Raw genomic sequence first — 25,377 nt, 5'->3', positions numbered from 1 at the left:
TTTTAAAGATTTTATTTATTTGACACAGAGAGAGAGATCAGAAGCAGGCAGAGAGAGAGGGGGAAGCAGGCTCCCTGCCGAGCAGAGAGCCAGATGCGGGGCTTGATCCCAGGACCCTGAGACCATGACCTGAGCCTAAGGCAGAGGCTTAACCCACTGAGGCACCCAGGCACCCCTGCCAATGTGTTTTTTAAGTACAATGATTATTCAGCTAGATACTGAGTAGGAAAAAGAAAAACGTATTACAGATATATCCTTTAGAAGCATACAGCTTCGTATGGAAAACATCTCACTTTTATGGAACAACTGTCATTAACAAATGACCCACAGATCTGGGTATCAAATCGTGTTCTGCAGAGTACAAATACTATAAAACTTTGTAGTAGATACAAGTTGAAGTACTGTAGCTCATTTGGGGGTGAGGCGTGGTCAAGACAGTATCTATTTAAGCCTTTAAAGATGATTAGAATGTGGAAGGGCTTCTTGCTGGGGAAACCAAACCAAACAAAACCAAAACAAAACAGCCAGAGAGCACTTTAAGGTGGATTCTGACATAGACTCAAGACCATTGCATAAGCCAGGTTCCTTTTACCTGAGGTTAAGAGTCTCATTGGTTCGGGGTGGGGGTGGGTGGACTGGGCCTTCAAGCCCTTGGTTATAAACAGAGTGAGTTGTCAATGTTGCGGTTGCCTGGCCTGTGACAACAAACAGAGCTTTCTGTTACCGGGCCTTTGCATTGCTTCGGTTGGTGAGCTTTTCCTCTCCTTCCTCCGGTTCTCTGTTTCTTGTCACCACCACTTCCTGAGATTCTCTTCGTGGTTTGGGATTATCTGTACGATAGAGTCTGAGGTGTTTTCCCTCTGTGGGTGCGAATGTAGTTGTAGTAGCTGGGGGGGGGGGGGGGCTGAGTTTGCGGAACCCAGGCTCTGCTCGGAGAGAATGGTTTTTTCTTTCACAGTTTTTGCTACTGTCTTTCCTGCCGCTCTAACTGGTTCCTAGAAGAAAGAGATCATGGTCAAGCGAGCTCTAACCCCTTCTAACGTATTTTCTAGAGCTCTTCCGACAAGCACAAACCTGAAAGCCGTTGGCGCCACAAGAGGACCTGCCCCATTACCCGGGCTCTACTTTCGAGCACCCGGTGAGCGAAGGGCGGAACAAGGCGGGACGTCCGCAGCTCAGTGCGCGTGCTCCGAGAGCTTGGCGGGGGAGGAGTACTAGGACCCCTCGCTCCTAGAGACTTCCGGGGCGGAGAGAAATGGGCGGAGGGAAGACCGGAAGTACAGGGACTGGCGCCTACTTTTTAATCTCCTTTCTTAGCGGAGTACTTAAGTTTGCGCCAGGTGAACAGTTAGATGGTTGTGAGGGGTATCTTATTCCTGGTCGCCCTCCCTTTCACTTTACCACCGGGCTATAAATTGACCTAGAGAAAAATCTGACCCCAGTGAGCAGGTAGGGAGATAGCCTCTGAGGTGAGCTCGTCCATTTATTCAAGTTCTGTTCGACCCTCTTCAGACCGTCGTCAGCCTCCTTTGCTCCACACCTCTAGTCGCCTTGTTTTTACCCCTTTGCAGCTGCGGCTTCTCCCGCTCCGCCCCTCCCTCCCAGAATTATGTATGATCGAGCTCCCCGCTTGTTCAGATTGGCTGAAGGTGGCAGCACTGAGGAGCATGTGGGTCCTGGATCCTACCAGGTACCTTTCCTGAAGCAGCAGGCAACAGGTAAGAGGTAGGGAAAGGCAAGCCTCCCGTGACGGACACCTCACTTTCAGCCAGGCTCGCTTCTGTGTGCTTGCTAACCATAATGGTACCTTAGTAAGTGTAACAAAACATGAACTAGGCAGGGAAAATACCCTCCTAATTTCACAGATAAAATCTGTAAAATTTCACTGGTAAAATCATTTGTCGCATTTCACAAGGTCAGTAAGCGAATGGCTAGGACTTTTGATGCTACAATGATTATCCATCCTACTTTCAGTTGTACAGGTTAGATGTAGAATTTTGATTTCCTGGCTCTGATGACTATACAAGTCTCCAAATCCTGTATTATTTCTTACCGTCTGCTGTTTTTCTTTGTAATCCTGTCTGCTTCACACACCTTTGCTACCATTAACCAGAGGCACTTCATTTACTAAGGTGTAACCTTTATATTTCTATTTTGCAGTATGATTTAAAGATAGTCCCGTGTATGTTTTGATGGATGCTTCTTAACTGACCATATCCATCTTCTTTTTGTACATACTAACGAGATCCCACATTTGGGGGGTGGGTGGGTAGGGAAGCTGTACTTGAAGGGATGGAGTGGGAATGGATAATTTAAATAATTACTTGCAATAATTATTTTCTCTCATTTGATTGCAGTTAGTGCCTTAGGGGAGACAGTTAACAAATACTTATAATTTGTTTTCTGCCTTTTCTAACTTGTTTATTTTATGGAGCATGTGGGTCCTGGATCCTACCAGGGACCTTTCTTGAAGCAGCAGGCAACAAGGAAGAGGTAGAAAAAGGCAGGCCTTCTGTGACAAACACCCACTTTCAGCCAGGCTCGCTTCTGTGTACTTGTTAAATGCAATGGTACCTTAATAAGTGTAACAAATTAAAGACAGCGTTCAGCTGTGTCAAAATAAAATAAGGATTAAAAGCATCACAGGTATACGTATTTTGGGTTATGGTTGGTGGTTAATACATTGTTAGGGAGGTTAATGTTTATAACAACTCAATTGTATTAAATATAGACATAGGCTCAAAGAACATTGATAATGACATCAGATGCTGAAAAGCAGCAAAATTCAAAAATTAAAACAATGACAAATCTGCACTCCAAAGAAACCTAAATCAACCTACTACCCTAATGTCATCAGTCATGTAAACACAGTAATGGCATTTGTTTAAAAATATAGTGTAACAATAGAGGAAATACAGATTAACAAGGGAAAAACTATAATTTGGATGGTAGTAAGCCTCTCACATTCTCTCTTACCTATACTCATCATTCACCCCACATACATTTCAGGAGTTTCAACTTTGCATTTTCTAGAAATTCATGCTCACTCACCTCCTTGCTTTTGTAGCCGCTGATACTTTGCCCAGTATGCTGTTCCTTCCTTCCTCACTTCACTGAGTCCTACTTATTCTTTTAGACTCAGGTAAAGTGAAATTGTTCTTTGACTCTACTATTTCTCAAGTCTTTCTTTGACTCCTTAATGACTCCTTAATGACTCTTTCATAGGTCTTTGATATTATATCTTAATTATCTGTTAACTTATCTGGCTGTCACACTAAATGTGATTCTCTTGGAGGCAATAGCCATGATCTTTATTGTTACTCTCAGCTTTAAAATTTTTTTTTAAAGATTTTATTTATTTATTTGACAGAGAGAGGCAGGCAGAGAGAGGGAGAAACAGGTTTCCCGCTGAGCCCCGGTGTGGGGCTCGATCGCAGGACCCTGAGACCAGGACCCGAGCTGAAGGCAGAGGCCTAACCCACTGAGCCACCTAGGCGCCCCATCAGCTTTTAAATTTTTAAAAAATAACAAACAGTAATTCTTGGAATAAAATTAAAAAAAAGTCTAATGGGCTACACGTAACAGAATTAAAAACTCACTATATGACTTATGTGAACTCTGCTTAGAAAGCAGTAAGTGGAGTGTTGCAAGGCCCTGCTTTTACTATTTTATAGAATTTTGCCTTGCTGACTTGTGAAAGAAACTAGGAAATTCTGGTGCTTAGCAAAGAAAAGCAGCTGCATCCTATTGAGCCCTGTTTTAGCAATACTTAGTGACAACATGGTGATAATTAATAGAAGGTACAGGTGTTATCTCTCTACTGGATAATTTAAAAGCAGCTATTATCTCTTTCCTAGGTTCATTCTGTTTTACCCTTCTTTAAGATCAGCGACACACTGGTCTATGGAGAAATATACACAGTTAATTCAATTAAGGGTCAGGTAGATTTTTATAGAGTATGATGTAGGAAGAATAGATGTTAGGACTTTATATAACTTGTTACCTTGAACCACAGTAGAGCAGAGGAACTTATAATCTTAGATCTTCATAAGGAAGATGCAAATACTTGTTATTTCTAACTTTTCTCCTTCCTAATTACCACTCTCATATTACTGTAGCCTGCTCGGTCAATCCTCCAGTGTATTATCTTCACATTTTCCTCAGGAAATTCTTTTCACCCCAGTCTGTAAACTTCATTGCCTCAGCCTTCAGCCATTTAATCAGAGAGACTCTTTTCAACCCAGGATTTGCAGCCTAAAAAGAACACACTGAGCTGCTCCGATTTCATAAGTAGGAGAGAGACTGGATGTTCCAATTCCAGATTATTGAGAGCTATTCCTGATTTTCTCACATTTATCTAAGAAGGAAGGATATTTTTTTTATCAAAGCAAATTTTCTCCAGAGGCAACCAGCCTAGTAAAATATGATAAAAATATAGTCCTTTTAGTAATCTGACTTCTCCTGGCATATTGTGGTAAGGAGAATTTAATTGCTTTTTGAACTTGATTTACATAATAAATGGCACCCACATTAGCTGTATATTAATTATCTATGTTGGTTCTATATCAGTCATCTAAGCTGGGTAACACTAGCTCCTAAATATATTCTTTCCCAGATTTCTTCTTTGATGGAGGAGTGGTTAGCTTTACCTGCTACAGAGGCATGAGCTGTCCATGGTCTGCACTCATGCCCATGAGCTTATGCCACTAATAATGATTTATCTTATTAGCCAGTCAGAATTTAGGGAGACCACCTCAGGGAATGCAATCTGTCTTTAAATAAACAATATATATGTGATTGCTGTATATGTTGATATCCCTGAAGATGAGTATGTTTCAGAGGTCTAGTTATTACTTTTATATGAAGAATGACCCTTTTGTTTTGAGGCAGTAGCTGTGGCTATGGAACTTGCCCTTTAATCACATGCTGCCCACCTTCTTTCTCAGAATGGACTAACTTTTATTGCTTCATGCCAGTTTGATTTATCTTCTGCTGTTGGTGCCTCAAACTCAATATTTCCCAGACTGAACTTATTTCTTTCTTTTCAAATCTTTCCTTCTCCTGTATTCTTAATTTCTTCTTTCTGCCTGACAGTTTGATTTATCATTTGCAGTTGGCTCTTCACATGCCAGTATATCCATATGTCCCAAATCAAACCTTTTATCTCACACTCCACTAACCCTAAGTCCCCAGAACCATCTTCTCCTATACTTTATACCTTAATTATTGGCAGCATTGTTTGTAGTATAATTATTTATTATTCTGGTTTTCCCATTATTGGAAGCCAGAGTTTTAGCTTATTCATTATTATACCCTCACTGCATCTCTCCACACACAATAAAGCATTCACTATTGTTGAATGAATGACTAAAGGTGTAGTTTAGAATATCACCTATGAATTCTATATTTATTGATTAGTATGCAGAGCATTACCATAGGGTGGCCAAACATCTTGATTTATATGGGAACGTGGTTTTAGCACTGAAAGTTCTATGTCCTGAGCATGCTAGAACAGTTTGCCACTCTAAATATAAACATTATGTATACAATTGTGAATAAAACAGACAAGTCCCTTCTTTCATGGAGCTAATCAGTATAAACACTTTGTTTTTCTTGTGGTTTTACTTGAGGTCAGTATTTCATGTACGCTTTTAGCCTATTGATGAAAGATTCTATATAATTAATTTTGGACAGCTTCACTGAAGATTTTTTGAGTACTGGCTTTCTTGAATACATGGGGCTATTGAATGTTTGTTTTTTCTTTTCTATTTTTCTATGAATTTCAGTATTTTGCAATTAATTTCACACTTGTTTAGGTAGATCCATTTAGATTCTCTGCCATGGTATTAGGACAGCTGCCTAAGAGCTAATCTGAACTTAGCTTTCTTAGTTTTCATATTTATCTCACATAACCTCATGTTGTATGAACCTAAATTAAAAAAAAAACCCAAAACCTTTTACTTGTAAGATTAAACACTTAAGTAGAAAATTTCATAAAAATTATAACATCAAAAGTAAATACTCAAGAAACATAACATTGCCCAATTTCCCTTTTAATTATACCTTCTTTCGCTCCCCTACAGGTGAGCCCTGTTCTGATTTTTATGGCAATCATTTCCTTGCTGATCTTTATGAATTACTAAATCCTGTTGATGAAATGGTCCCTTTATCATAATGCAACGTCTCTTATCTCTATTATTCCCTGTTCTAAAATCTGCTTTGTCTGATTTTAATATAGTCACTCCAGCTTCCTTTGATTCATGGATGCATGGTGAATCTTTTCCATCCTTTTATTTTTAACTTCATGTCTTTATGTGTTATGAGGGTTTTCTGTAGACAACGTAAAGTTAGGTCTTACTTTATTATCCAGTTGACAATCTCTGCTGTTTATATTGGGGTACTTAGAACTTTTCTATTTAATTTAATTATCAATATTGTTTTGTTTTAATTTACTCTCTTGATATTTGTTTTTATCTTATCTCTTCTTTGTTTCTTTTTTTATCCCTACCTTGTTGAATGAGTTTAGTTGTTTTTTTATTTTTTTAATGATTTTGTTTTTACCTTGACTATTGCTTTACTAGCTATATTGCTTTATTTTTTAGTGGTTGCTCTGAGGTTTACAATATACATCTCTAACCTATCACAGTGTACCACTTCACATTAGTATATGAACCTTACAAGAGTGTTCTTCCATTTCTCCCATCTCATCTTTTGTACTGTTGTGGTCATATATTCTACTTCTATATATGTTATAATGTCACAATAATTTGAAATTATTTTTGCTTTAGTTATTTTTAAAGAGATTAAGAATTGAGAAAAAAATCTGTTATTAACTCACATAAATTTGTCATTAACCCTATCAGTGTACTTCTTTTTTCTTAAGGTTTTTATTTAAGTAATCTCTATGCCCAATGTGGGGCTTGAACTCATGACCCTGGATCAGGAGTTGCACACCCTTCTGACTGAGCCAACCAGGTGCCCCATATCAGTGTACTTTTCATTACAGAAGTTTGATTTCAGTATTTTTATATCTTCCCTTTATTTCTTCATCATGTTCATCTTTCTTCTACTTTGTTGAACACATGGAGAATATTTATAAAGATATTTTAGTGTTCTTTTAAAAATAATTTTTATTTAAATTCAATCAATATTTAATGTATTATTGGTTTCAGAGGTAGAGGTCAGTGATTCATCAGTCTTATATAATACCCAGTGCTCATTACATCATGTGCCCTCCTTAATGTCCATCGCCCAGTTATCCCATCCTCTCCATCTTCCTCCCCTCCAGCATCCCTCTTTGTTTCCTGTGCTTAAGAGTCTCATGATTTGTCTTTCTCTCTCTGATTTCATCTTCTTTTATTTTTATCTCTCTTCCCTATAATCCTCTGTGTTGTTTTTTAATTTCCAAATATCAGTGAGATCATATGATCACTGTCTTTCCCCAATTGACTTCTTTCCCCTAGCATAATACCCTCTAGTTCCAACTGTGTTATTGCAAATGGCAAGAGTTCTTTTTTTCTTTTTCTTTCTTTTTTTTTGATGGCTGGGCAGTATTCCATTTTATATAGATACCACATATTCTTTATCCATTTATCTGTAGATGAACACCTGGGCTCTTTCCACAGTTTGACTATTGTGGACATTGCTGCTGTAAACATTGGGGTGCACATGCTCCTTTGGATCACTACATTTATATCTTTGGATAAATACCCAGTAGTGCAATTGCGGGTCATAGGGTAGCTATGTTTTCAATGTTTTGAGGAACCTCCATACTGTTTTCCAGTGTGGTTGCTCCAGCATGCATTCCCACCAACAGTGTAGGAGTGTTCTCCTTTCTCTGCATCATTGCCAACCAACATCTGTCATTTCCTGAGTTGTTAATTTTCGCCATTATGACTGGTGTGAGGTGGTATCTCACTGGTTTTGATTTGCATTTCCCTGATGCCTAGTGATGTTGAACATTTTTTCATGTCTGTTGGCCATTTGGATGTCTTCTTTGCCAAAATGTCTGTTCATGTCTTCTGCCCATTTCTTGATTGGATTTTTTTTTTTTTTGGATGTTGAGTTTGATCAGTTCTTTATAGATTTTGGATATTAGCCCTTTATATGATATGTCATTTTCAAATATTTTTTTTCCCATTTTGTTGGTTGTCTTTTGGTTTTGTTGAATGTTTCCTTTGCTGTACAAAAGCTTTTTATCTTGATGAAGTCCCAATAATCCATTTTTGCTTTTGTTTCCCTTACTTTTGGAGACATGCCTAGCAAAAAGTTGCTGCGGCCAAGGTCAAAGACGTTGCTGCATGTGTTCTCCTCAAGGATTTGGAGGGGTTCCTCTCTCACATTGAGGTCTTTCATCCGTTTTGAGTCTATTTTTGTGTGTTGTGTAAGGAAATGGTCCAGTTTCATTCTTCTGCATGTGGCTGTCCAGTTTTCCCAACACCATTTGTTGAAGAGACTGTCTTTTTTCCATTGGACTGCTTTGTCAAAGATTAGTTGACCATAGAGTTGAGGGTCCATTTCTGGGTTCTCTATTCTGTTCCATTGATCCATATGTCTGTTTTTGTGCCAATACCATACTGTCTTGATGACTTCAGCTTTGTAATAGAACTTGAAGTCAGATTTTGATACCACTAGCTTTGGTTTAATTTTTCAACTTTCCTTTGGCTTTTCAGGATCTTTCCACTTCCATACAAATTTTAAGATGATTTGTTCTAGCTCTTTGAAAAAAGTTGATGGTATTTTGATAGGGATTGCATTGAATGTATAGATTGCTCTAGGTAGCATAGACTTTTTAACAATATTTGTTCTCCCAACCATGAGCATGGAATGTCTTTCCATTTCTTTGTGTCATTTTCAATTTTTTTTATCAATGTTTTATAGTTTTTGAACTTCCACTGCTATTGTTAAGTTTATTCCTAGGTATCTTATTTTTGGTGCAGTTGCAAATGGGATTGTTTTCTTGATTTCTCTTTCTGTTGCTACATTAGTGGTGTATAGAAATGCAATAGATTTCTATAGATTGATTTTGTATCCTACAGCTTGACTGAATATCATTTATCAGTTTTACCAGTTTTTTGGTGGAGTCTTCAGGATTTTCTGTGTATTGTATCATGTCATTTGCAAATAGTGGAAGTTTTACATCTTCCTTACCAATTTGGATGCCTTTTATTTCTTTGTATTGTCTGATTGCTGTGGCTAAGATTACAGTATATATTGAATAAAAGTGGTAAGAGTGCACATTCTTGTTTTGTTCCTGACCTTAGGGGGAGAGATCTGAATTTGTCATGATTATGGATGATGTTAGCTGTGAATTTTTCATATGTGGCCTTTATTAGACTGAGATATGTTCCCTCTCAACCCACTGTGTTAAGGACTTCTATTATGAATGGATATTGTACTTTGTCAAATGCTTTTTTCTGCATTTATTGAAATGATCATATGGTTCTTTTCCTTTCTATTATTGGTATGATGTATTACATTGAATGGTTTGTGAATACTGAACTACCCTTGCAACTCAGGAATAAATCCCACTTGATTGTGGTGAATGATTTTTTAAAAAAAAATATATTGTTGGAGTCAGTTTGCTAGTATTTTAAGGATTTTTACATCTATGTTCATTAGAGATATTGACCTGTAGTTCTCTTTTTTTTTTGTGGTGATTTTGGTATCAGGGTAATGCTGGCTTCATAGAATGAATTTGGAAGTTTTCCTATTGGAATAGTTTGAGAAGAATAGGTATTAACTCTTTCTTAAAAATTTGGTAGAATTCCCCTCTGAGGCCATCTGGTTTGGACTTTTCGTTTGTTTGGAGTTTTTGAATACTGACTCAATTTCTTTACTGGTTATGGGTCTGCTCAAATTCTCTATTTCTTTCTGTTTCAGTTTTGTATTTATGTTTCTAGGAATTTGTTCGTTTCTTCTAGGTTGTTTAATTTGTTGACATATAGTTTTTCATAATGTTCTTTTATAATTGTTTGTATTTCTGTGGCATTTGTTGTTATTTCTCCTCATTTGTGATTTTTTTTTTTTTTTTTTAGTCCTTTCTCTTTTTTTCCCTTGATAATTCTGGCTAGAGGTTTATCAGTTTTATTGATTTTTTTTTTTTTTTTTCTCAAAGAACCAGTCTCTGGTTTTCATTGACCTGTTATTTTGGTTTTTTAGTTTCTATATCATTTATTTCTACTCTAATCTTTATTATTTCCATCCTTTTGTTGGGTTTGGATTTTGTTTATTCTTCTTTTTCTAGCTCCTCTAGGTGTAAAGTTAGGTTCTTTGAGATTTTTCTTGCTTCTTGAGGTAAGCCTGTGTTGCTGTAAAGTTCCTTCTTAGAACCACTTTTTCTGCATCCCAAAGATTTTGGACCATTTCATTTTCATTTTCATGTAATTTTTGATTTCTTCTCTCATTTCTTGGTAGACCCATTCATTGTTTAATAGCATGTTATTTAACCTCCCTGTATTTGTGCTATTTCTAGATTTTTTTCTTATGGTTGGTTTCTAGTTTCATAACATTGTGGTCAGGAAAAAAAGCATAGTATGACTTTGATTTTTTCTTTTTTTAATATGTTGAGACTGGTTTTGTGGCCTCATATATGATCTATTCTGGAAAATGTTCCATGTGCACTTAAAAGAAATGTGTATTCTGCTGTTTTAGGGTGGAATGTTCTGAATATAGCTGTTAAATCCATCTGGTCCAGTGTGTCATTCAAGTCACTGTTTTTTTGCTGTTTTTCAGTTTGGATGATCTGTCCATCAGTGTAAGTGGGGTGTTAAAGTCCCTTACTATTATTGTATTACTATGCATTATTTCCTTTATGCTTGTTGTTAACTGTTTTATGTATTAGGGACTCCTATGTTGGGTGCATACATATTTGTTCTATTTTCTTGTTGGATTGTCTCTTTTATTATTATATAGTGTCCTTTTTTGTCTCTTGTTACAGTCTTTGTTATAGGCTTATTTTGTACAATATAACTATTGCTACCCTGGCTTTCTTTTGATATCCATTTACATGATAAATGTTTTTCCATCCCCTCCCTTTCAGTCTGTAGGTGTCTTTAGGTCTGCAGTGAGTCTTTTCCAGGCAGCATATACATGGGTCTTGTTTTTTATCTATTCAGTCAGTCACCTTATGTCTTTTGACCGAAGTGTTTTTAGTCCATTTATATTCAAAGTAATTACTAATAGATATATATTTATTGCCATCTTGTTACTTGTTTTGTGGTTGTTTCTGAAGATTTTCTCTGATCCATTCTTGTCTTTTTCTCTTTCATAGTTTGCTGGTTTTTAGTGATATAACAAAGAAATAATTCTTGATTTCAGTTGCATTTTAGTAAATGTGGGCTTCAGAAGAAACACATTATTTCCTGTTTCAGAAAGATTGTTTTTTATTATTAGCCCAGATGATTAAGATTTTAAACTGTAGTAATTATTGCCATATATTCTGACAGTAGTGTACATTTTCCTTTAGTGTATAAGAGTCTCACAAATTTTGCTTCCTCACTTTCATTCTTTTATTACCCATTAAAGATAACTGCTCTGTTCTCTCCCATATCTTTTGTGATATTTGTGTTGCTTAAATTATACTCATTTTCTTGATACAGTTCTTGTTTTTTTTTTTATCAGTCTTTCAGAAGATTAAGTCTGTCTACTAAGTTTATTAAGTTTGTCTAATTTTATGATTATTTGTTCCAAAGAAATTTGTATCTTAGATTTGTAAACCTTTGGGGTCAGGCAGTCAAGAAATACTTACCGAGTACCAACTATGTACCAAAGCAAAGAGACATTATTAATTACTTGCTGTAAAGTCACTTTAAATTATTTCAATCTAAGTTGTTGCCACAACTTTATATATGCTATTCTCTATAAATAATAGATGTTGCTCCAAAATGTTAAGTGCTGGTCTTCTGAGGATGAAAATATTTTATTAACTAAACATAACTGTTGTTTTCATCTCAACCAAATATTCTTAGAAAAAAAAAAGGCTTTTGTTTTTTATTTCTTTAAGTATTTTTTCTGTTGTTTGGGACTTCTAGTTCCGTAAGTTCTTTTATTTAATATATGTTAATAAATATTCTGCTGTTAATCAGAATTTTAAAAAATACAGCAACTTCTGTGGCTAGTCATTAGTTCTGATAATATAGTCTCCACAGTTGAGGTTACTAAATGATTTTATATATTTTGAATGCTTTTTCTCTGAAATCACTGGGAACCTATCTTATCTGCCAGTGATATGATTTTACTTTTATAGGTGGCTATGCACCATTCCTTTCTTTGGCTGCCAGAGAAAGTACTTTTACTGTTGCCTCTAACACTGAGAAAGCTGTTCCAGGGCCAGGACACTATAATGTTTCAGAAGCACAGGTAAATTTATAATAGTTATTATAGTTGTTAGAGTTAATAAGAATTATACTTTCCTCCTCTCCTAGACTAATATGCCATTTGTCATATTTTCTTTTCCCTTCGTATCATCTTCTTTCTCCTTTTAATCTATATTTTGTTATTAGAACATGAGAAAATTAAAAATGTTTATTGTTGATTGCCTGGTTGGATGTTCTCCATTGTTCTATGTAGTCTATAAGACATAAAACATTGTTACGTGCTTCATGGTTCTTGAGATTCTTGAATGGGAGAATAGGACTATTGAATGAATTATGGTGCATGAAAACTGTGCAGATGATCAAGATATGTAGATGGAGGATGGCAGTAGAATTAAAAATAGTTTGTGTACATATTCTTAAGGTATAGCTACTGTCATTGCCTCATCTGGCTCCTAAACAGTCTTGAGAGTCTATGACTAGAATATCTTTGACGATCCATTCATGTTCAGAAACAGTGGATGTAACTCCAATATCTTCATAATTGTGATATCATCTTTTACCTTTTTTACATTAATTTTTCCTTCATACATAATGACTCCTAATTGAGCTTAGCAGATCTTTATTTCCTCTGTTGGAGGCCCAGGTGCTATCATTGATGCCTTAATTGTTGTGTTAGACTTCCCGAGTTGGTAATAGCAACCATTCTATCAGTTAGGAGTTTTTGCTTAGAAACAATAAAATAGATTTTTAAGAGAGATATGAGATTTACAATAGTATTTATAGGAAAGGTATTTGGGTGGCTTATGGGCTTGAAGGATTAATTGTATAGTTAAGTCCTTTTTTTTTTTTTAAAAGATTTTATTTATTTGACAGAGGGAGATCACAAGCAGGCAGAGAGACAGGCAGAGAGAGAGGGGGGAAGCAGGCTCCCTGCTGAGCAGAGAGCCAGATGCAGATACAGAGCTCGAACCCAGTACCCTGAGATCATGACCTGAGCCAAAGACAGAGGCTTAACCCACTGAGCCACCCAGGCACCCCTGTATAGTTAATTCTTAAGGAAGGACAGGACTAAGACAATTCCAGGTGATATTTCAATAGTAAGAACTGCAATCAGGAACTGCCATTAGATAACTTAATTCTATAACGCCCTTCCATTTTTTTATGTGTGACTCCATTTAGGATTAAAATTCTTAGTAGGGAGAATCTGTTTGGCCCAGTCATTCCTGGGATAGGGAATCTCTAAAACCACAAAGTGTAGGGGAGGTTTGATTGCCCCAACAATGGTGAATGTGGATGCTGTTATGGGAAGATAATGGACGAGATGCTGGACAGATAAAAAACAATAGATTACCATTACAGTTTATCCCTTGACTGCCCAGTTCTCTTCTCTCTCATGTGTACTACATATGCATATAATTCTTCTTCCCACATATACTATTTAAAAAACACAATTATTTTATGTATAATTTTCAAATATAACTTCCCCGAAGGAGCTAAACTAAGGTCTAGCTATTGCATTCAGAGATGATATTACATTGTCACTACCAAATGAATCTTTAGATTAAGGCCATTTCTACTTTTGTTTTTTTCACATTCCTGTTCTGTTATTCTGCAACCTATAGATTAAATGGTAAGTAAATATAACTTGAGATATTATAAAGAAGTGGTTAGTAGTGTGGGCTCCTAAAGTAGACAACCTGTATTTGAAATCTGTCTCTGCTATATACTAGTTCAGACAGATTTCAAAATAGGTAGACTTAATCTTAACTACTTAATCTCTTTGAGCTTTAGGGATACTAGGGATATGAAGTTTGTGGACCTTTTCTAAGAGTTACATTCATTAGTAAGCATTTTAGAATAGTGCTTAATTATAGGTAGCTTCTTATAACTTTTATCCATTATTAGTGTTGCCATTTTACAATAGAAGAGGGAAAAAAAGAGAGAGGAAATGAAAGTGATGTAGGAAACAAGGAATTGCAGCTGGGGACTTGTTAGTTTCTGTAATTGATCTGAAGCTATAGATAGTTTAAGATTTTTTCATTACTCATTTTGTGTTCCCTGTCTCTTTAGAGGGACTTTATCTGGTGGAGTTTTCAGCCTGATGTGGTAACCAGAATCTTTAGTTCTAAGGGGTCTGAGCTCTTGATTCACAGGCTTCCTTCTCAAACCTTTAAATAAACTTGCTCTTACCATTTTCAGTGGGCATTATAGTTTGAGGGAGCTCTGCAGGGTTTCTCCACGTTCCATCCCACCGCAGCGTGTGGCTGTCCTTAGTCCTGTTTTTCAGTCCTGGTCAGGGTTAATCATCTCAGCCAATACACTCCTTATTTTGCTTTCTAGCACACAGAACCTGGAATGGCCAGTTGATGGTCTCAACTTCCAATTCAGTGGAACGTTTATGTCTCTTTCCTGGGTTCTTAAAACTTACAGAATACTAACACCTAGAGGACAAAAAGCAAAAAATAGTAATGGGTCATTAGATGTCATCATTAGAAGTGTCACTCCTGCTTCCACTCTGTGGCCCATGGCCAGCATATTATGGGTATATGGGCTTGCTGTAACTCCACTATTCCAAGAGGGGAATGGAATAAAATACACAATAGGCAGATTTCAAACTTGTTAAGTATGACAAATACCAGGATGTTGGAATATTATAATAATAGTGATTTTAGTCAATTCCACATATAAAATAATGTAAAATACAACTTAGACCAGGTTTTATTTTATTCCAAATTGGGGTACATTTCTTGGATTTCAAGAATAAGGAACTAGGAAATGTACATTTTTAATACAACGGACAATCTAAGAAAAAGAGTTCTAGTATGCTGTTTCTTCTTCTTCTTTTATTATTATTATTATTATTTATTTATTTGACAGAGATCACAAGTAGGCAGAGAGACAGGCAGAGAGAGAGAGGAGGAGGAAGCAGGCTCCCCGATAAGCAGAGAGCCCGATGCGGGGCTCGATCCCAGCACCCTGGAGTCATGACCTGAGCCGAAGGCAGAGGCTTTAAACCACTGAGCCACCCAGGCGCCCCTCTGTTTCTTCTTAAAACTATAAACCAATGCCAGGAGAAGATTGATTTCCTTGGTTTCAAAAACGACTGTGCCTTATTTACTCAGTTGTTGTTGATTTTTTTGGGTTGTTTTAGGCTAAATTTTTTTGTTTGTTTGTTTTTTAGAATCAGAATTACATTTTCTTCCTTTAAGTTCTTCCTTTAAGCTTATTATGATCCTTTCTTTAAAATTTAATTTTATCTTTTCAGTGTTCCAAGATTTATTGTTTATGCACTACACCCAGTGCTCTATGCAATACATGTCCTCCTTATTACCCATCACCAGCCTCACCCATCCCCTTACACCCTCCCTTCCCAAACCCTGTTTGTTTCTCAGAGTCCACAGTCTCTCATGGTTTGTCTCCCCCTCTGATTACCCCCAACTCCCTTCTCCTTTCCAACTCCCAATGTCCTCTGTGTTATTCCTTATCCTCTACAAGTAAGTGAAACCATATGATAATTGACTCTCTCTGCTTTACTTATTTCACTCAGCATAATCTCCTCCAGTCCTGTCCATGTTGATACAAAAGTTGGGTATTCGTCCTTTCTGATGGAGGTGTAATATTCCATTGTATATGTGGACCATATCTTCTTGCAGAACTTTTAGAGTTTCAAGAAGTGTGAATTTATCACGCTATTTAAAAAAGAAAGTCCATTATTATTTTAAAGATTTATTTATTTATTTATTTGACAGAGGTCACAAGTAGGCAGAGAGGCAGGCAGAGAGAGAGGAGGAAGCTGGCTCCCTGCTGAGCAGAGAGCCCGATGTGGGGCTCGATCCCAGGACCCTGAGATCATGACCTGAGCCGAAGGCAGAGGCTTTAACCCACTGAGCCACCCAGGCACCCCCCATTATTATTTTAAATGACTGAATTAGAAAATATGTTTGTCATGTGACAATAATTAGCATACTAATTATGTGAATAATTGATATGCTTGATAATAATTAAAGGGATAATCCTATTGGAAATTAATGCCAACATTTAACAATTTATTTTTATACCTTTTTTTGGGGGGCACAGGTTGAAATGTTCCTTTCTATTAGCAATTACCTAGTAAATATTATTTGGAGACTTCAAATGAAATTTGAGAAGACTGAAAATGTGGTTGTAGGTGTGAAGGCCTGCCTCCACTGTATGTAATACTTGAAGCTCTTATAAAAGCAAAACGTTTGGGAGTTGAAACTGTGTGCCCCAATTTAGTCTTCTCTATTTCTCTGTTTCTGTTATGGTTATTTCACTTTGATTATGGTTGTCACCAGTATGCCAAAGTTGGGAGTGAGGATGGGAGTATTCTTTTTGCCTCTTCAGCCCTTGACTCGCTATGGGCAAATACGCTTCTTTCTTTGTCTCCTCTAGCATATCTGAAGCATGCTAATTTTTTTCAAAAGTAAGTTTTTTAAGAAAACAATTTAAGGGAAATTAAGAAAATAAAAGACACAGAAGAATGAAGTTTACAAAGTACAAGTTTCTGATTCTTTGATAGATAGTTAGCTTATTAAGTCACATACCTTATTTTGTTCATATCCTTTTTCCTAAAATGAATCCCACCCCAAAGAGTCAGTTCAAATTTCATTTATATTTTCTGGCTCTAATTCTTTTCTAGTTTATGACCTGTTTGTGCATGGCTGATACCATCTTTTTCTTTGCTATGTAAGACTTAGATGTGGAGATCTCTTCCCTGGATCCAGATAAATAGTTTCTTTCATATTTCTCACTATCAGGGCCTACTAATAGATGTCCAAATTAGGTTTGATTTTTGATCTGAGAGATACATTTCACTAGAGCTGTATGATGGGATATCAGACGCGATCCAGTAGATGGCCTCACCCTTCCAATGAGACTGCATTCTGTATTGTTGGGCGGTTGCTGACAATGCAGTAATTCATCAAATAACCACAGCATATAGACAAAAGCATAGGACTCAAGAAGTAGGAAGGCTGTTGTCTCACAGTTTTCATATAAAATGTATAGTTACCTCATAATATAATTTTTGGGTCCTTTATCTGACACATTGTAGTTCCTTTTATAACCTCTGGTAAAATCAGTGGAATTGGTAATTATGAAATATGAGTAATTGGAAAAGTGCTGGTTAATTTCTACCAGTTTAAAAAAATCAGATTAATTTTGCTATCTTCTGTTGAAGTTCAATATAAATTCAAATTACAGTGTGAAATGTAAGATCATAGAGACTACAGTAATGGCTTTCAAAGAATCAAGATTTGAGGAGATTTTCTCTTTTCCCATGCTTTTACTTTTTGATCTAACTTGTAATGTTAATGTTTTTGCAAAATCATTAAATTTTGTTATAGATCTAAACTCTTTAAGCAGGAATTACGGTCTTATTAAAACAGTTATCAGGTAGTGGATTGGCTACTAAGAATATAATTTTGACTCAGTTTTTAAAAGAAGACCTCTTTTGTGTATTTTTTAAAAGCTGAAAGCAGCTGAATAAGATTCAAACTAGAGATGGGCTCAGTTAATAGTGATTATGAACATCTGGTGTGTATACCATGAGAAAAGGTCTGTTGGTAAATAAGTGACTTAAAAAAAAATCTCATCTGGGGGCTCAGCCTGGATTAAGCATCTGCCTTCAGCTCACGTCATGATCCTGGAGACTGGAGTCCTGGGACTGAGCCCCAGGTTGGGCTCCCTGCTCAGTGGTGAGTCTGCTTCTCCCTCCCTATGTTCCCTTTCTCTCTCTCTCTCATCATTTCCTCTCTGTCAAATAAATAAAATATTTAAAAAAAGAGATCTTATTGAATCTATCAAATGCCAACCATTATTACTATGAATCATCTTTGAAATGATTATATGGTGACTTTAAATTGAAACTAATAAGATGGATTTTTTTCTGAATTCACTGGCTATTATCCAGTTGATAATTTTTTGATTCTAGAGAATCCAGACATGTGGCATGGAGAGCTATGGGAGATTCCTCCCAGTTCCTCCTCTGCCTTAAACAATGTTTAAAATTAATCTGAGTATAAAAACAAGCTATTAGGGCAGGGCTAGCAAGATGGCAGGAGAGTAGGAGACCTAAATTCTGTCTGGTCCCAGGAATTCAGCTAGATATTTATCAAACCATTCTGAATACCCATGAACTCAACAGGAGATTAAAGAAAAGAATAGCAGCAAATCTGTGAATAGAAAAGCAACCACTTTCTGGAAGGTAGGACATTTGGAGAAGTGAATCTGAGGAGATATTTGGGAAGATAGACTGTGGTGGGATGGAGCTTCCATCAGCCGGTTACTGGCAAGCAATAAAGCAGCAGAGCACAAAATTGGAACTTTTAGTTAGAAGTCTGCTCCAGTGAGGGACGTCATTCCAATGGTTAAGTGAGGGGTGGAACCCTTGCTGAGACAGTGTGTTCTCAGGACTCTTGGGGGGGGTCACAGGAAGACTGAGGGTACCTGAGTGTTGCAGAGCACCCAAGTATTGGAGTCAGGAAGGTGGATGCAAAGAGTGAACTGAGGAGTGGGCTCTCAACTTGGGATTGCCATAAACCTTGATCCATGGCACAGTCGGGCCACTGCTCTTTGACCAGAGTCCCAACAAGGGGCAGATCCCAGGAGACTCCTGTTCCTTCCCCAGAGGAGCAGTGTGGGAGCATGCTACAGGAATCTGCTGGGTTTGAAAACTCCAAACAGTGCTGTGTGCCAGAGATAGAAGTACTTGGTCACAGACTGGGTGAGCTCAGAGTGTGGCCAGAGACCAAGGAGACAGGAGTGATTGACTGCTTTTCTCTGAGAGAGCACTGAGGAGTGAAGCCCTGATCTTTCTTCTCCTCCAGGGCCAGAGATTGGGAGGCTTCCATTTTTATTCTTGTCCTCTAAAGCTGTGTGGAAAGCCTTCAGGGAACAAAAGCTATGGAGAGCAATCCCGAGCAGATTACATAGCATGGCCCCTGGCAAGGGTGGTGCAATTCCTTCTGGGGCAAACACATTTGAGAATCACTGTAACAGGCCCCTCCCCCAGAAGATCAATAAGAACATCCAGCCAAGACCAAGTTTACTGATTAATGAGAACTGCAAAACTCCAGCGCTAGGGGAATACAGCACATAGAATTCATGGCTTTTCCCCCATAATTCTTTATTCTTTTGAAGTCAATTTTTAAAGTTTTCTATATTTATTTCTTTTTTTTTTGAATTCTTCTTCTTTCCTTTTCAACCAACTTCTTATCAATTCTTTTTTTTTTTTTTAAAGATTTTATTTATTTATTTGACAGAGATCACAAGTAGGCAGAGAGGCAGGCAGAGAGGAGCGGGGAGAAGCAGGCTCCATGCTGACCAGAGAGCCCGATGCGGGGCTCGATCCCAGGACCCTGAGATCATGACCTGAGCTGAAGGCAGAGGCTTAACCCACTGAGCCACCCAGATGCCCCTTATCAATTCCTTTTTTAAAGTCTCTTTTAATTTTCATTTTTACAGTCATCCCTTCACTGTATTTAACCTTATTTTTTATATACATGTATGTTTTTCTTTCTTTAATATTTTGGGATATAGTTTCTTCTAACAGACCAAAATATACCCTAAATCTAGTATATGGTTTTAGTCTGTTCACCCACCTGATCACATTCTCTTGTTTTTAAAAATTTTTTTTCTTCTTTCTTTTTCAACCAACTTCTGATCTTACCAATTACTTTTTAAAAATATTTAAAATTTTTCATTTTTATAGTCATTTCCATCCCTTCATTGTATTTACCATTATTTTCATGTATATAGATATATAGTTTTTCTTCCTTTAAAATTTTGGGAGGCAGTTTCTTCTAACAGACCATAATACACCCAAAATCTAGTGTGTGGCTCTGTTCTCTTCACAGTCCTGATCATATTCTTTCTCTTCTTTTTTTTTTCTTTTCCTCCGGTTTCAGGTTTCTTCTGATTTGTTTAGTGCATATTTTTCTGGGGTCATTGTTACCCTTTTAGCATTTTTTTTCTCTCATTCATCTATTCTTCTCTGGACAAAATGGCAAAAAACTCATCTCAAGAAAAAGAACAAGAGACAATACTGACTGCCAAGGACCTAATCAATATGGGCATTAGTAAAATGTTAGAACCAGAGTTCAGAATGATTATGAAGATGCTAGCTGGGTTTGAAAAAAGCATAGAAGGTACTAGAGAATCCCTTTCTGGAGAAGTAAAATCTAACCAAGTTGAAATCAAAAGGCTATTAATGAGGTGCAATAAGAAATGGATGCTCTAATGCTAGGATAAATGAGGCAGAAGAGAATTAGGGATATAGAAGACCAAATGATGAAAAATAGAGAAGCTGAGAAAAAGAGGGATAAACAATTACTGGATCACGAGGGGAGAATTCAAGAGAAAAGTGATACCATAAAGGAAAACAATCTACACATTTAATGTAATCTCTATCAAAATACCATCAGCTTTTTTCCTAGAGTTAGAACAAATCATCCTAAAATTTGTATGGAACCAGAAAAGGCACTGAATAGCCAGAGGAATGTTGAAAAAGAAAACCAAAGCTGGTGGTATCACAATTCCAGACTTCAAGCTCTATTACAAAACTGTAATCATCAAGACAGTATGGGAGTGCCTGGGTTGCTCATTCATTAAGCATCTGTATTCAGCTTGGGTCATGATCCGATCCCAGAGTCCTGGGATTGAGCCCCTCATATGGCTCCCTGCTCAGTGGGAAGCCTGCTTCTCCCTCTCCCACTCCCCCTGCTTGTGTTCCTTCTCTTGCTGTCTCCCTCTCTGTCAAATAAATAAAAATATTAAAAAAAAAAAAGACAGTATGGTACTGGCACAGAAACAGACACATAGATCAATGGAACGGAATAGAGAGACCAGAAATGGACCCTCAAGTCTGTGGTCAACTAATCTTAGACAAAGCAGGAAAGAATGTCCAATGGGGGGAAAAAAAAAGTCTCTTCAACAAATGATATTGGGAAAATTGGACAGTCACATGCAGAAGAGTGAAATTGGACCATTTTCTTATACCAAACACAAAGATAAACTCAAAATGGATGAAAGACCTCAATGTGAGACAGGAATCCATCAAAATCCTTAAGGAGAATACAGGCAACAACTGCTTTGGCCTCAGCCTCAGCTACTTCTTCCCAGAAACATCGCTAAAGGCAAGGGAAGAAAGGGAAAAAATGAACTATTGGGACTTCATCAAGATAAAAAGATTTGCAAGGCAAAAGAAAGAGTCAGCAAAGCCAAAAGACAACTGACAGAATAGGAAAAGATATTGGCACATGACATATCAGATAATGGGCTAGTAGCCACAATCTATAAAGAACTTATCAAATTCAATGCTCAAAGACCAAATAATCCAATCAAGAAATGGGCAGAAGACATGAACAGACATTTCTGCAAAGAAGACATCCAAATGGTTAATAGACACATGAGAAAATGCTCACCATCATTTGGCATCAGGGAAATACAAATAAAAACCACAATGAGATACCACCTCACTCCAGTCAGAATGGCTAAAATTAACTAGTCAGGAAACAACAGGTGTTGGTGAGGATGCAGAGAAAGGGGAACCCTTCTACACTGTTGGTGGGAATGCAAGCTGGTGCAGCCACTCTGGAAAACAATATTGAGGTTTTTCAAAAAGTTGAAAATAGAGATACCCTACAATCTAGCAATTGTGCTACTGGGTATTTACCCCAAAGATAGAAATGTAGTGATTCGAAGGGGCATGTGCACCCCAATGTTTATAGCAGCAATGTCCACAATAGCCGAACTATGGAAAGAGCCTAGATGTCCATCAACAGATGAATGGATAAAGAAGATGTGCTGTATGTATACGGTGGAGTACTATGCAGCCATCAAAAATTGAAATCTTGCCATTTGTGATGATGTGGCTGGAACTAGAGGGTAGGGTATTATGCTAAGTGAAATAAGTCAGTCAGAGAAAGACAATTATATGATCTCACTGGGATGTGGAATTTTAGAAAGAAGACAGAGGATCACAGGGGAGAAGAGGAAGAAATGAAACAAGATGAAACCAAAGAGGGAAACAAACCATAAGAGACTCAATCTCAGGAAACTAACTGAGGGTTGCTGTAGTGGAGGGGTTTGGGAGGGATGGGGTGGTTGGTTGATGCACATTGTGGAGGGTATGTGCTATGGTGAGCGCTGTGAATTGTGTAAGACTGTTGAATCACAGATCTGTACCCCTGAAACAAATAATACATTATATGTTAATTAAAGAAAAACAAAAACAAGTTGTTAAAAAAACAAAGAATAAACCAGCCAACCAAATAAAAACCCATGCAGTTGCCACTAAGCCTATGTAAGCATCCCTGGAAATGACCAAAAAGTAGCTCATGAAAATAATTAATCCTAAACAAGCTTGGAAATTAATCCTAAACAAGCTTATACTTTTATACTGCGCTTTTCCCTTGCAGTGTGAGTACCAATATTTTTAGCCCATTTCAGAGATACGTATTCTTTTGAGGCCTGCTAGTGTATGCTCTTCATTCTTGCTCTACAACTTTCAGGATTCCTTTGTTTTGATTCCTGTTTTAAAACTGAATTTTGCATTCTCTTAGAGTGTCCTAAGTATAGTAAAATTTAGTCTGAGTTCATAGTTAAAACTGATGACTATAGTTGTTGTCCTCTCTTATTATCCCTTTACTAGAATGATGTCTTTAGTCAAGAGCCTTAACTTTCTCAGGTTGGGTTTTAAAACTGTTTGTTCATATTAATATGTAATACTTACCAAATAGGTATTAATTATAAAGTGCTTCTTTTAATTATTTCATTTTTTTTCTCTCCAATTTAGTATAATATAAAAGGAGGTCATAGTCTACAAAACCGGGAGAAGCGTTTTAAGAAGTTTGTTTCAGATAGTCCAGGACCAGCAAGCTATGATCAGTTTTATCCTGGAACATTAGATATCATGAACAGAAAAACACTACAGGTTAAAGAGCATCTTCAGTCAGTACGTTGCTATTTTAAATTATACTCTGACATTTCTTTTAGTTAAAATAGAAAATGTTTTATGTGGTAAGTACATTAAGAAAAACTTTACTATAGAAATTATTTTTATTAGTATCCATATTGTAGTTTATAATTAAGTTAATATTCAATGTGTATAAACTAGTTTTTTATTGAATTAACAACTGACTTCATTTTTGCTTTTAATAAATCTATTATCACTTCCAATTTCTATGATAAATGGAAAGTAAAGGAGATTTAAAAAACCACCTGAGTGGTCTACCTATATATAGAGAGAAAACTCTGTTAATAATATAGTGAAATTGAAAACATGATTCCTGAAATTAAAATTAACTTAAAATTTAAAACTTAAAATTTAAATGAGAGAGAGCTATATAGATTGTTACTAATGCAAGATGAAATATGATAGGTGCTAAATGAATAACCATATAATTGAATGCCATAGGAATTTTAAAAGTACATTAATTTTTTTTTTAGAGAGAGCGAGTGGGGCTGGGAGATAGAGGAAGAGGGAGAGTCTGAAGCAGGCTCCATGCCTAGCATAAAGCCTGAGTCAGGGCTCCATCTTATGACCCTGAGATCATGATCTGAGCCAAAATCAAGAGTTGGATGCTTAACAAACTCAGCCACCCAGGCACCCCAATGCCATAGGAATTTAAAGGAAGACTACTACATCATGGCAAAGTATATTTTGTAGAGGATTTATAGAGAAGTTTGGCCTTGAAGAATAGGGTTGAACTATACATTCCATGCATGGAGAGCTACAGGGGTGAAGGTAGCGTAGTAGGGTCCATGGAAGACAGAAGATTATACTGACCCAAGTAAAAAATTCATGTAGGAGACTAGCAGATGACATGTTTGGAAAAGTACATTGGTGTTATATAATGAATAATTTTTATACCAAAGGCCTAGCCCTTTGAAATAAATAATCTAGATTTTGATCACTTTATTTAGAGTGGTTCTCTTTTCTTTTTCCATAACTCCTTCACGTAGCTCATATTAATTACATTTTAATCAGCTTTGTTTAGGGGACATATTTTAGAGCTAAGTGCTCAGCTGAATAATGTCAGTACAATGACAATGAAGTTAAGGTTTATAAGTATATTTAAATATCAGCTATTTTGTAAGTGGGGACAAAGTAAGTGTTCATTTGCTTATGCAAGGGTTTATCAGATCTTTTTAAAGAAGGAAACGCTTGTTTTATTTGACATTAAAGTAATCTTTTGCATTTTATTAATAACACTGTGATATTTTCTTCTGAAAAGTAGTAAGTTATTTTTTTTTCAAGACTTGTAAATGTTTTTTAATGGACACATTAGGAATTTCTTCCTCCCCTTCCTCCCCTTCCTCCCCTTCCTTCCTTCCAGTTTAAAATAAATAAGTCATGGAGAGGAAAAGTACAGCATAGGGAATATAGTCAGTAACATTATATGACTATGTATGTGTGTCATATGTCACCATATGTATGGTGACAGATGGTAACTGCGCTTGTTGTGGTGAGCATTGTGTAATGTATAGAATTGTCCAGTTACTATGGTGTGCATTTGAAACTAATATCAGACATTTTTTTCCAGAGACTGTGTGTAATAGACATAATTCTAGGCACTGGCAACACATGGAAGACAAATCATTACATTTCCTAGAATCTATAATTTTATTTTTATTTTTATTTTTTTAAGATTTTATTTATTTATTTGGCAGAGAGAGAGAGAGAGAGAGATCAGATGTAGGCAGAGAGGACGGCAGTGGGGGGCGGGAAGCAGACTCCCGCTGAGCAGAGAGCCCGATGCAGGGCTCAATTCCAGGACCCTGAGATCATGACCTGAGCTGAAGGCAGAGGCTTAACCCACTGAGCCACCCAGGTGCCCTGGATTTATAATTTTAATAGGGAAATTATATAATTCAGTATAAAGTATTTGATGCAATGCTATTTTAATAAACATATATCATAATAAAATATCTGCTAGTAGCCCAAAGTAGAGTTTTTGGAGGGAATAGTGATATCACAATCAAACTGGATCTTAAAGAAGGATTCACTAAGTTTTAAAAATAATGGGATAAAAACACT

General features: G+C 36.7%; 1 protein-coding gene across 1 annotated transcript in view; it reads left to right on the top strand.

The window, feature by feature from the left end:
* Window positions 1-1,609: 1,609 nt before the first annotated feature.
* STPG2 (sperm tail PG-rich repeat containing 2) overlaps window positions 1,610-25,377 on the top strand; it is a gene marked incomplete at both ends in the record, with an annotated part of 344,118 nt that continues 320,350 nt past the window's right edge. Inside the window, 3 exons of the mRNA XM_080796638.1 lie at window positions 1,610-1,718; window positions 12,248-12,360; window positions 23,134-23,292. Coding sequence (XP_080652764.1) covers window positions 1,610-1,718; window positions 12,248-12,360; window positions 23,134-23,292 — 381 coding nt within the window. The remainder of the gene's footprint in view (window positions 1,719-12,247; window positions 12,361-23,133; window positions 23,293-25,377) is intronic.

The sequence above is a fragment of the Martes martes genome (assembly GCF_963455335.1).
Source record: "Martes martes genome assembly, chromosome: 2".
Classification (NCBI taxonomy): domain Eukaryota; kingdom Metazoa; phylum Chordata; class Mammalia; order Carnivora; family Mustelidae; genus Martes; species Martes martes.
The sequence above is the reverse complement of the archived record's forward strand: the minus strand, read 5'-3'. Positions and strand labels throughout refer to the sequence as shown.